We start from the raw sequence: 17,189 nt of genomic DNA on the forward strand, positions 1-17,189 counted from the left end.
CTCTGGGTGAACACAGACGGCTACAGGATTTATTTCCTGATTCAACAACGGCAGGAAGTCAGTGATGACAGGGGGAGCAACTCAACGCTGATAGGCTATCGCGCCACAGCGTCACGCGATTATTTCTCAGAAGTTGAAAAATTTCAACTCGCGCGTTGGCGATTTGGCGATTTGCCGTTTGACGCGGATTCAAACGCTCGCAAATTCGCGTCCATCGCAAATTCGCGCCGCGCCAGTCTCATCGCGTCTGTGCATAGACTTTGTATGTAATCTACTCCCGCGAATAATTCGCGACGCGTTTTGGTGTGAATTCAGCATTAGGGTTACTTAAGAAATATAACCAGTTATGGGCTTTCTTCACCAGGATGGGGAGGTAAATGGTAAATGGACTTGTGATTGTATAGCGCCTCTCTGTGCTTTTTCACGACCTGTCATTCACACCCATTCAATTTATTTTGTATAGCCCAAAATCACAAATCACAAGTTTGCTTCGGAGGGCTTTACAGTCTGTACACATACGACATCCTCTGTCCCGGGACCCTCACATCAGAACAGGAAAAACTCCCCCAAAAAAACTTTAACGGGGAGAAAAAAGTAAGAAACCTCAGAGAGCAACAGGGGAGGGATCCCTCTATCAGGATGGACAGAAGTATGATACAGAATAAACATAACAGAGTTACAACACATTCAATGCATGTGATGTAAATTATTCATATAATGAGAGTAGTAAGTATAATAATGATGGAAACATTATGATTACTCGTAATAAGAATTCACACACCAATGGCACAGCCCCATGTCAGGTTGTTTGTGATGATATGATTCCCAGGAACTTAAAGCTGGTAACTTGCTCCACCTCAGCGCCATTGATGTAGACAGGGGTGTGCGTCGTCCTTTCTTCTAAAATCAACAATCGTCTCCTTGGTTTTACTGACGTTGAGCAGTAGGTTGTTTGACCTTAGGGAGGACATCATCCTCTGTGGATAGTGACAGTGGCCGGTCCTCTGAGGACACTGACAGTGAGCGGTCCTCTGGGGACACTGACAGTGGCCGGTCCTCTGGAGGCGGGGCAGACTTGACAGCTGACTCTTTGTTCAGGAGATCAAAGCGAGTATAAAAGGTGTTCAGCTCATCAGGCAGCGTGGCCTCACACATGATGGGGATGCTCCTGTTTTTGTAGCCTGTGACATTCTGGATCACCTGCCACATATCTTTAGTGTCGTTGGTGTTGAGGTCTCTCACCAGTCTCTCCTGATGCTTCTGCTTTGCTTCCTTGATGCCAGCTTTCAGTCTTCCTCTCACTGACACATATTGGGTACTTCTCAAGTCTCTAATTGCATCCTCGTTTCCCTCACGTGCGTCCTTTCCTTGCGTTTTAGTCCCTCCCACCAGGGATGCATGGAGGAAACCATGCGAGGAGAGAGGAACGAGGAAATATGTTTTAAAATACTTGAGACGTCCTTTCCTCAGTTGCGTCACGTGAAGCGACGTCTGTTTCTGATGACGGTGCTGATGATCACAGCTGCATCAGCTGTCAGTCGGCTTTAACAGCTGGAGAGACGTTTGATAAGTTTGTCTGTTCACATGATCACTGCACTTAATAATAGTAACTAATAATACTAATAACTATAAAGACACAGTAATCATCACTGTAGAGGTGTTTCTCTCTGTTACCTCTTTAACAAACTTTGTCCTGTTTATAAACGCAGGATCGATTTCTACCGGCAGAATGCGTCTGTACGTTTTGAAATTCAATTGGAGGAAATGACAATTAAGAGACTTGGGATGAACCCTCTATGTAGGAGCCAGAATTGGCCTGTGCCATTTTGTACATCCTTTTTTGTCACTTCCGGTAATTGAGTCACGTGGTGTTGGGGAAAGCAATGTGGATATCAGCTGTTCAGTAGTTAGTTGGATGAATGGAAGGAGAGGGGGTGAGAGAGGGAGCCTTATTTTTTGTTGACCGATATTTACACGCTATTCACACTATCGTTAGTGTTTGACGCTGCTGATCACCTTTGCACACCAAGGAGAAAGAGAGTTTGAACACTTATCCACACTATCCAGCCCCAAAGTTTGTTTGTTGTCCACAAAATAAACTCACAAAACTCAGCCACTGGATTGGCGTGAATCATTTACTGCCAGCGTGTCTGCAAGGTTAGTCTCCCCTACTTAGCAACAAAATGAGTCACCGATAGTCACCTACACAGTACATTGTATACAGCTTCTCTATTCGTCATTCATGTTAATAATGGATTGATCATTTCACTGTTTAATCTTTGCTGAACCAATGGCTTAAATTATCCACAAATATTGTCTTCCTGACAAATGTAGCTATATAAGACTGCTCATGAAGTCGTGTCATGTTCACTTGGAATGATGAAAAGACCCAGTACAAATTTACCAAAACTGCACGAGTACCTCTGCCCAGTATTTGTGGGCATTATAGGGACCGATGACTTTGTTGGATGTGATTCAAGGTGTTAGCTCATTTAAAATGCAACAATGTTTTCACACCGCCATCGCTGTGAATGTGTGTGAATGATGACAAGACGTGTAAAGTCTTTGGAGTGGTCGGAAGACTATAAAGGAGCTAAACGAATGCAAGCCAATTTACCATTCCTCCTCATTTTATTATTTCACCGAGTTACATCATTGTCTTTTAATAGTTGATCTGTGGTTTCCCAAACACAGAATGACAACATATCTGGTCATGTTGATGCTGGGATTGCTTGCGCCCTGAAATGACAAAAATAAACATTATTCTAGTTCATGGTGTAGAAATCACCAACTGACCTAAAACTTGTCAAAGCTGCACTTTTCCACAGTAGGTTGCTTATATTACTGTTTGTTATTCCTCAAAGTGTTACCATATTCCTTTAGCGGCAAGCACATAACTGAGTCGCAGCTGGTACATGAGCCAGATGTTCGAAGTTACTGCTATAGATAAGAGTCTACACCCGGTGCCAAAGGTTTTGAGAATGATACAAGTATTGGTTTTCACAAAGTTTGCTGCTTCAGTGTTTTTAGATATTTTTGTCCGATGTTACTATGGTATACTGAAGTATAATTACAAGCATTTCATAACTGTCAAAGGCTTTTATTGACAATTACATTAAGTTCATGCACAGAGTCAATATTTGTAGTGTTGCTCTCGGAGGATGTTTTGGTTCCATTCTTTATTCATGACTGTGTTCTTTGGCAAAATTGTGAGTGAGCCCACTCCCTTGGCTGAGAAGCAACCCCACACAGGAATGGTCTCAGGATGCTTTACACATACGTAGCACAGTATTTGTGGAGGACCTCAGCAGAACATTTCAATAATCATTCAGTGTTTAAAAAAAAAGAATTTGTGTCCAATCAGCAACATGGAACAGAATCAGTAATGTCCAAGCACTACTATTATTCGTCTCAAATCTGTGTCTTTGGTAGCAGTGACAGTGAACATGTATATTCAGTGGCCACTTTAAATACTTGCACCTGTACAATCTAATGCAATTCAATCAAATTGTTGTGCCATGCTGTCTACTTTAATGTTGGCTATCATTTTTTTGACACTGTCATAGAAGTGTTTATGAAATATATGTTGCAGCACTGAAGCATTGCTGTTGAATATATTCTACTGGACTACCCTATATTTGAAGGTGTTTTGAATATTGTGACCCCACATGTACGGAAATATGGAGTACTAAGAATTATAAACACCCTTCAGTACAATACAGTTCACTACACTTTTAACTGTGACCTCAATAATAAACATGTAATTACATGTACATATTTCTGACTATGTCGAACACGGAACTATATGAACTTGAATAATTATGTATCTAATAAAGTGGCCACTGGCGTACACAAGGGATTTTTTTCATACTCTTTTGAGGAGAGAATCACAAGCTTACATTACATCCTGTAGATTTAAGTAACAAGTGAATGATATTGCAGCATTTTGATCATAAAATCTCCAAAATAAAATATAAGCAAACCTACTTATTGAAGGACACCTTGAGTACGGTAGCCTGCAAACTCAGCCCCATGGTCCCGCCCTTGGAGCGGAGGAGCTTCAGAAGCCCAACTTGGACATGAACTCAATTCAAGTTGCACCGTTGTGGTTCTGTGAAACTCATCCTGGATCTGAAAGACAAATAACCAAACTGGCTTTGAAGCCTAAACTTTTACAAGTGTTAAAAAAATAATTTTAAGACCTCTGTTCACAAACCCAGCTCAGTGTTTTCTGTCAGCGTGAACTTGCAAACTTGAAAGCATACTCTGACAGAGTCAGGCTGGAATAGGGCGGTAATTCCACAACTGATACGTGAACCTGTGTGGCGACTAACACAGAGCAAGTGTGAATTTGGGATGAGTAAAACACCTAGTACAGCAGATTTTGGATTAAATTAACCGCAAATTATATAAAGGAAAGAACGAGGAAATGTCCCTTTCTTACAAAAACTACAGATTTTTCTCCCTGAATTTATAAAAGCTGAGAGGCATGTTAATTTGGTGAAAATGTACATGAGAAAATGGAATGTTAGTAAAAGTAACAGAGCAAGACTGTTGACAGTTTGCAGCCTCTAAGTTCGGCTGAGGCTAAAATACTTGGTAAAAGTTGATTAGCTGGTATATTTAAAGGGTATAACATATGGTAAGTCACATTAAATTGTGACATTGAACCTACCACTTTTTCCGTCCTTGCCATGTTTTTAGGTGAATCAAAGACAAAGCAGATTGAGTTCGATTCACTTGCTCAACTTTGATTTACGGTGCAGTGAAGATGGCATGTTTGGTAACTTGCAGAAAGCAAAATGATCAACTGCAGCAGTAACTTAATAAATAGTAACTAACTTCCCTTTGAAAAAACTACAGTCCCTGATATGTGTGGCAGATAATGAGATTAATGTCCATGTGGGCGGAGGTGTAAGGTGATTAAGACCAAAGACCTCACGAGTAAAATTGATACATTTTCTGCCTCTTTGACTTTCCTGATTAAATAAGTAGATTCTACTTAGTGATTCACAGCTGATTGTATCCAAACTAAATAACGTAAAATGCAATTAATAAAACATTCAAAATTGTTTAATCCAGCTCAATTTGATTCCAAACTGCACATTTTCTATATTATTTTCGATGTAGAAGTTACTATTATTTATTTACTTAATTAGAATGTAACCACACGTTTTTTTTTTTTTTACAGTGTATTGGCATTAGTCATTTTTTATTGTGTGATAAGCCACTCAGAGCTCGTGTTAGGGGTTAAATGGGTCATCATTCCCTCTCTAATATCTTTTTTATATTGCTGTGAAAAAATCCCTGTATTTATTCAAATGTATGGCAAAAAAATGTTGAACAAATCCTTGATGCAAATAATTTGCATTGGTTTTCAGGAGGCGGTTCGTGTAAAAATCAACTTCGGATACTCTTCTAATTGTTTTGATCTCATTTTGTCCCAATGCAGGGTATGATATATGTTGGCACGTCAGAGGGTGTGGTGAGTGTTCCAACAGCCAACTGCTCTTTCTACTGGACCTGTCCTCAGTGTGTTCTTGCCCGAGATCCCTTCTGTGGTTGGGACCCTGCCAGCAGGGCCTGTGTGGAGGCCTCCAACACCCATGCCGGTCTGTGAGTAACACAAGATCATGTTCTCATGTTTCCTTACCGCCTCATCCCTCACTCCCTACCCTGGTGTTCTCATGTTTCCTTACCTCCTCATCCCCCACTCCCTACCCTGGTGTTCTCATGTTTCCTTACCTCCTCATCCCTCACTCCCTACCCTGGTGTTCTCATGTTTCCTTACCTCCTCATCCCTCACTCCCTACCCTGGTGTTCTCATGTTTCCTTACCTCCTCATCCCTCACTCCCTACCCTGGTGTTCTCATGTTTCCTTACCTCCTCCTCCCTCACTCCCTACCCTGGTGTTCTCATGTTTCCTTACCTCCTCATCCCTCACTCCCTACCCTGGTGTTCTCATGTTTCCTTACCTCCTCATCCCTCACTCCCTACCCTGGTGTTCTCATGTTTCCTTACCTCCTCATCCCTCACTCCCTACCCTGGTGTTCTCATGTTTCCTTACCTCCTCATCCCTCACTCCCTACCCTGGTGTTCTCATGTTTCCTTACCTCCTCATCCCTCACTCCCTACCCTGGTGTTCTCATGTTTCCTTACCTCCTCCTCCCTCACTCCCTACCCTGGTGTTCTCATGTTTCCTTACCTCCTCATCCCTCACTCCCTACCCTGGTGTTCTCATGTTTCCTTACCTCCTCATCCCTCACTCCCTACCCTGGTGTTCTCATGTTTCCTTACCTCCTCATCCCTCACTCCCTACCCTGGTGTTCTCATGTTTCCTTACCTCCTCATCTCTCACTCCCTACCCTGGTGTTCTCATGTTTCCTTACCTCCTCCTCCCTCACTCCCTACCCTGGTGTTCTCATGTTTCCTTACCTCCTCATCCCTCACTCCCTACCCTGGTGTTCTCATGTTTCCTTACCTCCTCATCCCTCACTCCCTACCCTGGTGTTCTCATGTTTCCTTACCTCCTCATCCCTCACTCCCTACCCTGGTGTTCTCATGTTTCCTTACCTCCTCATCTCTCACTCCCTACCCTGGTGTTCTCATGTTTCCTTACCCCCTCCTCCCTCACTCCCTACCCTGGTGTTCTCATGTTTCCTTACCTCCTCCTCCCTCACTCCCTACCCTGGTGTTCTCATGTTTCCTTACCTCCTCATCCCTCACTCCCTACCCTGGTGTTCTCATGTTTCCTTACCTCCTCATCCCTCACTCCCTACCCTGGTGTTCTCATGTTTCCTTACCTCCTCATCTCTCACTCCTTACCCTGGTGTTCTCATGTTTCCTTACCTCCTCATCCCTCACTCCCTACCCTGGTGGTCTCATGTTTCCTTACCTCCTCATCCCTCACTCCCTACCCTGGTGTTCTCATGTTTCCTTACCTCCTCATCTCTCACTCCCTACCCTGGTGTTCTCATGTTTCCTTACCTCCTCATCCCTCACTCCCTACCCTGGTGTTCTCATGTTTCCTTACCTCCTCATCTCTCACTCCCTACCCTGGTGTTCTCATGTTTCCTTACCTCCTCATCTCTCACTCCCTACCCTGGTGTTCTCATGTTTCCTTACCTCCTCATCCCTCACTCCCTACCCTGGTGTTCTCATGTTTCCTTACCTCCTCATCTCTCACTCCCTACCCTGGTGTTCTCATGTTTCCTTACCTCCTCATCCCTCACTCCCTACCCTGGTGTTCTCATGTTTCCTTACCTCCTCATCTCTCACTCCCTACCCTGGTGTTCTCATGTTTCCTTACCTCCTCATCCCTCACTCCCTACCCTGGTGTTCTCATGTTTCCTTACCTCCTCATCTCTCACTCCCTACCCTGGTGTTCTCATGTTTCCTTACCTCCTCATCCCTCACTCCCTACCCTGGTGGTCTCATGTTTCCTTACCTCCTCATCCCTCACTCCCTACCCTGGTGTTCTCATGTTTCCTTACCTCCTCATCTCTCACTCCCTACCCTGGTGTTCTCATGTTTCTTTACCTCCTCATCCCTCACTCCCTACCCTGGTGTTCTCATGTTTCCTTACCTCCTCATCTCTCACTCCCTACCCTGGTGTTCTCATGTTTCCTTACCTCCTCATCCCTCACTCCCTACCCTGGTGTTCTCATGTTTCCTTACCTCCTCATCTCTCACTCCCTACCCTGGTGTTCTCATGTTTCCTTACCTCCTCATCCCTCACTCCCTACCCTGGTGTTTTCATGTTTCCTTACCTCCTCATCTCTCACTCCCTACCCTGGTGTTCTCATGTTTCCTTACCTCCTCATCTCTCACTCCCTACCCTGGTGTTCTCATGTTTCCTTACCTCCTCATCCCTCACTCCCTACCCTGGTGTTCTCATGTTTCCTTACCTCCTCATCCCTCACTCCCTACCCTGGTGTTCTCATGTTTCCTTACCTCCTCATCCCTCACTCCCTACCCTGGTGTTCTCATGTTTCCTTACCTCCTCATCCCTCACTCCCTACCCTGGTGTTCTCATGTTTCCTTACCTCCTCCTCCCTCACTCCCTACCCTGGTGTTCTCATGTTTCCTTACCTCCTCATCCCTCACTCCCTACCCTGGTGTTCTCATGTTTCCTTACCTCCTCATCCCTCACTCCCTACCCTGGTGTTCTCATGTTTCCTTACCTCCTCATCCCTCACTCCCTACCCTGGTGTTCTCATGTTTCCTTACCTCCTCATCTCTCACTCCCTACCCTGGTGTTCTCATGTTTCATTACCTCCTCATCCCTCACTCCCTACCCTGGTGTTCTCATGTTTCCTTACCTCCTCCTCCCTCACTCCCTACCCTGGTGTTCTCATGTTTCCTTACCTCCTCATCTCTCACTCCCTACCCTGGTGTTCTCATGTTTCCTTACCTCCTCATCCCTCACTCCCTACCCTGGTGTTCTCATGTTTCCTTACCTCCTCCTCCCTCACTCCCTACCCTGGTGTTCTCATGTTTCCTTACCTCCTCATCCCTCACTCCCTACCCTGGTGTTCTCATGTTTCCTTACCTCCTCATCCCTCACTCCCTACCCTGGTGTTCTCATGTTTCCTTACCTCCTCATCCCTCACTCCCTACCCTGGTGTTCTCATGTTTCCTTACCTCCTCATCTCTCACTCCCTACCCTGGTGTTCTCATGTTTCCTTACCTCCTCATCCCTCACTCCCTACCCTGGTGTTCTCATGTTTCCTTACCTCCTCATCTCTCACTCCCTACCCTGGTGTTCTCATGTTTCCTTACCTCCTCATCCCTCACTCCCTACCCTGGTGTTCTCATGTTTCCTTACCTCCTCATCCCTCACTCCCTACCCTGGTGTTCTCATGTTTCCTTACCTCCTCATCTCTCACTCCCTACCCTGGTGTTCTCATGTTTCCTTACCTCCTCATCTCTCACTCCCTACCCTGGTGTTCTCATGTTTCCTTACCTCCTCATCTCTCACTCCCTACCCTGGTGTTCTCATGTTTCCTTACCTCCTCCTCCCTCACTCCCTACCCTGGTGTTCTCATGTTTCCTTACCTCCTCATCCCTCACTCCCTACCCTGGTGTTCTCATGTTTCCTTACCTCCTCATCCCTCACTCCCTACCCTGGTGTTCTCATGTTTCCTTACCTCCTCATCTCTCACTCCCTACCCTGGTGTTCTCATGTTTCCTTACCTCCTCCTCTCTCACTCACTCCCTACCCTGGTGTTCTCATGTTTCCTTACCTCCTCCTCCCTCACTCCCTACCCTGGTGTTCTCATGTTTCCTTACCTCCTCATCCCTCACTCCCTACCCTGGTGTTCTCATGTTTCCTTACCTCCTCATCTCTCACTCCCTACCCTGGTGTTCTCATGTTTCCTTACCTCCTCATCCCTCACTCCCTACCCTGGTGTTCTCATGTTTCCTTACCTCCTCATCCCTCACTCCCTACCCTGGTGTTCTCATGTTTCCTTACCTCCTCATCTCTCACTCCCTACCCTGGTGTTCTCATGTTTCCTTACCTCCTCATCCCTCACTCCCTACCCTGGTGTTCTCATGTTTCCTTACCTCCTCATCTCTCACTCCCTACCCTGGTGTTCTCATGTTTCCTTACCTCCTCATCTCTCACTCCCTACCCTGGTGTTCTCATGTTTCCTTACCTCCTCATCCCTCACTCCCTACCCTGGTGTTCTCATGTTTCCTTACCTCCTCATCTCTCACTCCCTACCCTGGTGTTCTCATGTTTCCTTACCTCCTCATCCCTCACTCCCTACCCTGGTGTTCTCATGTTTCCTTACCTCCTCATCTCTCACTCCCTACCCTGGTGCTCTCATGTTTCCTTACCTCCTCATCCCTCACTCCCTACCCTGGTGCTCTCATGTTTCCTTACCTCCTCATCCCTCACTCCCTACCCTGGTGTTCTCATGTTTCCTTACCTCCTCATCCCTCACTCCCTACCCTGGTGTTCTCATGTTTCCTTACCTCCTCATCTCTCACTCCCTACCCTGGTGTTCTCATGTTTCCTTACCTCCTCATCTCTCACTCCCTACCCTGGTGTTCTCATGTTTCCTTACCTCCTCATCCCTCACTCCCTACCCTGGTGTTCTCATGTTTCCTTACCTCCTCATCTCTCACTCCCTACCCTGGTGTTCTCATGTTTCCTTACCTCCTCATCTCTCACTCCCTACCCTGGTGTTCTCATGTTTCCTTACCTCCTCATCCCTCACTCCCTACCCTGGTGTTCTCATGTTTCCTTACCTCCTCATCTCTCACTCCCTACCCTGGTGTTCTCATGTTTCCTTACCTCCTCATCCCTCACTCCCTACCCTGGTGTTCTCATGTTTCCTTACCTCCTCATCTCTCACTCCCTACCCTGGTGCTCTCATGTTTCCTTACCTCCTCATCCCTCACTCCCTACCCTGGTGCTCTCATGTTTCCTTACCTCCTCATCCCTCACTCCCTACCCTGGTGTTCTCATGTTTCCTTACCTCCTCATCCCTCACTCCCTACCCTGGTGTTCTCATGTTTCCTTACCTCCTCATCTCTCACTCCCTACCCTGGTGTTCTCATGTTTCCTTACCTCCTCATCTCTCACTCCCTACCCTGGTGTTCTCATGTTTCCTTACCTCCTCATCCCTCACTCCCTACCCTGGTGTCCTCATGTTTCCTTACCTCCTCATCCCTCACTCCCTACCCTGGTGTTCTCATGTTTCCTTACCTCCTCATCCCTCACTCCCTACCCTGGTGTTCTCATGTTTCCTTACCTCCTCCTCCCTCACTCCCTACCCTGGTGTTCTCATGTTTCCTTACCTCCTCATCCCTCACTCCCTACCCTGGTGTTCTCATGTTTCCTTACCTCCTCATCCCTCACTCCCTACCCTGGTGTTCTCATGTTTCCTTACCTCCTCATCCCTCACTCCCTACCCTGGTGTTCTCATGTTTCCTTACCTCCTCATCTCTCACTCCCTACCCTGGTGTTCTCATGTTTCATTACCTCCTCATCCCTCACTCCCTACCCTGGTGTTCTCATGTTTCCTTACCTCCTCCTCCCTCACTCCCTACCCTGGTGTTCTCATGTTTCCTTACCTCCTCATCTCTCACTCCCTACCCTGGTGTTCTCATGTTTCCTTACCTCCTCATCCCTCACTCCCTACCCTGGTGTTCTCATGTTTCCTTACCTCCTCCTCCCTCACTCCCTACCCTGGTGTTCTCATGTTTCCTTACCTCCTCATCCCTCACTCCCTACCCTGGTGTTCTCATGTTTCCTTACCTCCTCATCCCTCACTCCCTACCCTGGTGTTCTCATGTTTCCTTACCTCCTCATCTCTCACTCCCTACCCTGGTGTTCTCATGTTTCCTTACCTCCTCATCCCTCACTCCCTACCCTGGTGTTCTCATGTTTCCTTACCTCCTCATCCCTCACTCCCTACCCTGGTGTTCTCATGTTTCCTTACCTCCTCATCCCTCACTCCCTACCCTGGTGTTCTCATGTTTCCTTACCTCCTCATCTCTCACTCCCTACCCTGGTGTTCTCATGTTTCCTTACCTCCTCATCCCTCACTCCCTACCCTGGTGTTCTCATGTTTCCTTACCTCCTCATCCCTCACTCCCTACCCTGGTGTTCTCATGTTTCCTTACCTCCTCATCTCTCACTCCCTACCCTGGTGTTCTCATGTTTCCTTACCTCCTCCTCCCTCACTCCCTACCCTGGTGTTCTCATGTTTCCTTACCTCCTCATCCCTCACTCCCTACCCTGGTGTTCTCATGTTTCCTTACCTCCTCATCCCTCACTCCCTACCCTGGTGTTCTCATGTTTCCTTACCTCCTCATCCCTCACTCCCTACCCTGGTGTTCTCATGTTTCCTTACCTCCTCATCTCTCACTCCCTACCCTGGTGTTCTCATGTTTCCTTACCTCCTCCTCCCTCACTCCCTACCCTGGTGTTCTCATGTTTCCTTACCTCCTCCTCCCTCACTCCCTACCCTGGTGTTCTCATGTTTCCTTACCTCCTCATCCCTCACTCCCTACCCTGGTGTTTTTATGTTTCCTTACCTCCTCATCCCTCACTCCCTACCCTGGTGTTCTCATGTTTCCTTACCTCCTCATCTCTCACTCCCTACCCTGGTGTTCTCATGTTTCCTTACCTCCTCATCCCTCACTCCCTACCCTGGTGGTCTCATGTTTCCTTACCTCCTCATCCCTCACTCCCTACCCTGGTGTTCTCATGTTTCCTTACCTCCTCATCTCTCACTCCCTACCCTGGTGTTCTCATGTTTCCTTACCTCCTCATCCCTCACTCCCTACCCTGGTGTTCTCATGTTTCCTTACCTCCTCATCTCTCACTCCCTACCCTGGTGTTCTCATGTTTCCTTACCTCCTCATCTCTCACTCCCTACCCTGGTGTTCTAATGTTTCCTTACCTCCTCATCCCTCACTCCCTACCCTGGTGTTCTCATGTTTCCTTACCTCCTCATCTCTCACTCCCTACCCTGGTGTTCTCATGTTTCCTTACCTCCTCCTCCCTCACTCCCTACCCTGGTGTTCTCATGTTTCCTTACCTCCTCATCCCTCACTCCCTACCCTGGTGTTCTCATGTTTCCTTACCTCCTCATCCCTCACTCCCTACCCTGGTGTTCTCATGTTTCCTTACCTCCTCATCTCTCACTCCCTACCCTGGTGTTCTCATGTTTCCTTACCTCCTCCTCTCTCACTCACTCCCTACCCTGGTGTTCTCATGTTTCCTTACCTCCTCCTCCCTCACTCCCTACCCTGGTGTTCTCATGTTTCCTTACCTCCTCATCCCTCACTCCCTACCCTGGTGTTCTCATGTTTCCTTACCTCCTCATCCCTCACTCCCTACCCTGGTGTTCTCATGTTTCCTTACCTCCTCATCTCTCACTCCCTACCCTGGTGTTCTCATGTTTCCTTACCTCCTCATCCCTCACTCCCTACCCTGGTGTTCTCATGTTTCCTTACCTCCTCATCTCTCACTCCCTACCCTGGTGTTCTCATGTTTCCTTACCTCCTCATCCCTCACTCCCTACCCTGGTGTTCTCATGTTTCCTTACCTCCTCATCTCTCACTCCCTACCCTGGTGTTCTCATGTTTCCTTACCTCCTCATCCCTCACTCCCTACCCTGGTGTTCTCATGTTTCCTTACCTCCTCATCCCTCACTCCCTACCCTGGTGTTCTCATGTTTCCTTACCTCCTCATCCCTCACTCCCTACCCTGGTGTTCTCATGTTTCCTTACCTCCTCATCTCTCACTCCCTACCCTGGTGTTCTCATGTTTCCTTACCTCCTCATCCCTCACTCCCTACCCTGGTGTTCTCATGTTTCCTTACCTCCTCATCCCTCACTCCCTACCCTGGTGTTCTCATGTTTCCTTACCTCCTCATCTCTCACTCCCTACCCTGGTGTTCTCATGTTTCCTTACCTCCTCCTCCCTCACTCCCTACCCTGGTGTTCTCATGTTTCCTTACCTCCTCATCCCTCACTCCCTACCCTGGTGTTCTCATGTTTCCTTACCTCCTCATCCCTCACTCCCTACCCTGGTGTTCTCATGTTTCCTTACCTCCTCATCCCTCACTCCCTACCCTGGTGTTCTCATGTTTCCTTACCTCCTCATCTCTCACTCCCTACCCTGGTGTTCTCATGTTTCCTTACCTCCTCCTCCCTCACTCCCTACCCTGGTGTTCTCATGTTTCCTTACCTCCTCCTCCCTCACTCCCTACCCTGGTGTTCTCATGTTTCCTTACCTCCTCATCCCTCACTCCCTACCCTGGTGTTTTTATGTTTCCTTACCTCCTCATCCCTCACTCCCTACCCTGGTGTTCTCATGTTTCCTTACCTCCTCATCTCTCACTCCCTACCCTGGTGTTCTCATGTTTCCTTACCTCCTCATCCCTCACTCCCTACCCTGGTGGTCTCATGTTTCCTTACCTCCTCATCCCTCACTCCCTACCCTGGTGTTCTCATGTTTCCTTACCTCCTCATCTCTCACTCCCTACCCTGGTGTTCTCATGTTTCCTTACCTCCTCATCCCTCACTCCCTACCCTGGTGTTCTCATGTTTCCTTACCTCCTCATCTCTCACTCCCTACCCTGGTGTTCTCATGTTTCCTTACCTCCTCCTCCCTCACTCCCTACCCTGGTGTTCTCATGTTTCCTTACCTCCTCATCCCTCACTCCCTACCCTGGTGTTCTCATGTTTCCTTACCTCCTCATCCCTCACTCCCTACCCTGGTGTTCTCATGTTTCCTTACCTCCTCATCCCTCACTCCCTACCCTGGTGTTCTCATGTTTCCTTACCTCCTCATCTCTCACTCCCTACCCTGGTGTTCTCATGTTTCCTTACCTCCTCCTCCCTCACTCCCTACCCTGGTGTTCTCATGTTTCCTTACCTCCTCCTCCCTCACTCCCTACCCTGGTGTTCTCATGTTTCCTTACCTCCTCATCCCTCACTCCCTACCCTGGTGTTTTTATGTTTCCTTACCTCCTCATCCCTCACTCCCTACCCTGGTGTTCTCATGTTTCCTTACCTCCTCATCTCTCACTCCCTACCCTGGTGTTCTCATGTTTCCTTACCTCCTCATCCCTCACTCCCTACCCTGGTGGTCTCATGTTTCCTTACCTCCTCATCCCTCACTCCCTACCCTGGTGTTCTCATGTTTCCTTACCTCCTCATCTCTCACTCCCTACCCTGGTGTTCTCATGTTTCCTTACCTCCTCATCCCTCACTCCCTACCCTGGTGTTCTCATGTTTCCTTACCTCCTCATCTCTCACTCCCTACCCTGGTGTTCTCATGTTTCCTTACCTCCTCATCTCTCACTCCCTACCCTGGTGTTCTCATGTTTCCTTACCTCCTCATCCCTCACTCCCTACCCTGGTGTTCTCATGTTTCCTTACCTCCTCATCTCTCACTCCCTACCCTGGTGTTCTCATGTTTCCTTACCTCCTCATCCCTCACTCCCTACCCTGGTGTTCTCATGTTTCCTTACCTCCTCATCTCTCACTCCCTACCCTGGTGTTCTCATGTTTCCTTACCTCCTCATCCCTCACTCCCTACCCTGGTGGTCTCATGTTTCCTTACCTCCTCATCCCTCACTCCCTACCCTGGTGTTCTCATGTTTCCTTACCTCCTCATCTCTCACTCCCTACCCTGGTGTTCTCATGTTTCCTTACCTCCTCATCCCTCACTCCCTACCCTGGTGTTCTCATGTTTCCTTACCTCCTCATCTCTCACTCCCTACCCTGGTGTTCTCATGTTTCCTTACCTCCTCATCCCTCACTCCCTACCCTGGTGTTCTCATGTTTCCTTACCTCCTCATCTCTCACTCCCTACCCTGGTGTTCTCATGTTTCCTTACCTCCTCATCCCTCACTCCTGTAACTGTCCGTGCTGGATCTGTCCCCGTTGTTTTAAAAAGCTAAATAAGTTATTAGCATGACGTCATCCAGCTAGCCAAACCTGTCTGGTGTACAGCTAGTACAGAAGCTTCGCATGTACTGCTTCCCTTTCCAGCTAGTCTGCTGTCTGATTGTGAGGTCAGGCTGATCTGATATCAGCTCTTTGGCTGCAGAATCTCCTCAAAGTTCTCCTCTCAAACGGGTCTTGGAGGAGGAGTGCTCGCGCTGGCGCTCGCCTGTAGAGACTTCTCCTGACGAGAACGTGCAGCTAGGGGGGCAAAATATTTTATTTATTTTATTTTTTTGTGGCTCAAGGTGGGGCCATGCCCCATTGCCCTCTATTGACCAGCCGCCACTGCATTAGAGTAACAAAACATATGACATAGAGCCGAGCAAGGGATATAAACAGATTACGGTGTAATCGGTGAGCTGTGATGTTGGGGCAGCAATATATCTGTGGACGAGTGATACCGTGTTACCGTAAGTTGTTTTACTTTGCCAGGGAACCAGACAAATATGTGGGCTTGGTTGTTGTGGAAAGGAAAAACTGACAAACGTGGTACATCAGGTGGTCTGTGCTCCCTCGAGAAGCCAAAGTCTAGTTATTGCTAATTCTCCTGTTCACAGTACCCAATTAGGCGAATGTGATTTATGGGTATGTGTGTGCTTTACCAGTTTTATCCCAGCTGTCGCCATTACAGCACCAACTAATTTGACCTCTTCACCAACAGATGAAGTGGATGTTTTCTGAAGTAGGGGGCGACCGATTAAGGGGTTTAGCAGATTAATTGGCGACGAAAGGAGGTTTTACAAAGTTAACTCTATTGGCAGACGTGATCAAAACAACTATTAAAGACCCCATGAAATGGCAATTGTGCTGCGAGGCCGTGCGAGGTGGGGGAACTACAAATGCGCTCCAGCCACAAATGCATGATTTATTATTTTGATTCTTTGAGATATTTTTTCAGAACGTAAATCTCCACTCCATGAAAAAACCTCCACGGCACTATTATCAATGCAATGCTGTTAGAAAATGTGGGCTAAAACGTAGCCGTCCCAAGACATATCTGACCCGTTACTAGTTTATTTCTCCCACAAAAGTTCTCCCTCAACACTATCACCTCTTGATATGTCAATCAGATGATTTATCGGCTTTTTCTAGATCGAACAGCAAATCATTTACCAGTATTACCTCTGCCGGCATGTCATATTGTCATTACACCACATGTTAATATAGGCCATTAGGCTTATACTCTCGATAATGTGATTAATGTGTAGGGTGGCATGATTGGAAAAAAAACCTGACATTGCATTATTTTTTCTGCAATATATATTGTGATATGAAAAAACTACAGGAATATTCACCCTAAAATGTGTACATTTTAAAGTGAAACTATTGGGTTGCCAACATGACAACAGGAAATGGAGGTAGCTTCTGATGGCTGCCATTCAATTAGACAGTTGTACCAGCCTTCTCTGCTGACTGTAGTTCTCCCTCCTCAGATGCCAGGACATAGACAGAGGAAATGTTGAAGAGGCATGCAACACTGTTTCATTTACACACACAGCCAGATTTGGTCCAAACAAACTGCCTGCAGGTAAGTGCCACTTATCTCAGTTGCTGGTTACATACTTACATACATACATAAAATACATTTAGACATTTACAGGATTAAAGATAGATTTTCTTCATAGCAAAATGTATCGTCCAATATGTCACTAAGGCTCATGATGAACTTGTTTTTTAAACGATCACAACAGCTGGCCTGAATACTTTGTGTC

At 47.1% G+C, this 17,189-nt stretch overlaps 1 protein-coding gene across 1 annotated transcript in view; it reads left to right on the forward strand.

Annotated features, from left to right (window-relative positions):
• sema4ab (sema domain, immunoglobulin domain (Ig), transmembrane domain (TM) and short cytoplasmic domain, (semaphorin) 4Ab) overlaps positions 1–17,189 on the forward strand; it is a 51,840-nt gene that overhangs the window by 26,009 nt on the left and 8,642 nt on the right. Inside the window, exons 13-14 of the mRNA XM_079287502.1 lie at positions 5,453–5,616; positions 16,911–17,005. Of these exons, the coding sequence (XP_079143628.1) occupies positions 5,453–5,616; positions 16,911–17,005 (259 nt within the window). The remainder of the gene's footprint in view (positions 1–5,452; positions 5,617–16,910; positions 17,006–17,189) is intronic.

The sequence above is a fragment of the Melanostigma gelatinosum genome (genome assembly GCF_949748355.1).
Source record: "Melanostigma gelatinosum genome assembly, chromosome: 17".
Lineage (NCBI taxonomy): Eukaryota > Metazoa > Chordata > Actinopteri > Perciformes > Zoarcidae > Melanostigma > Melanostigma gelatinosum.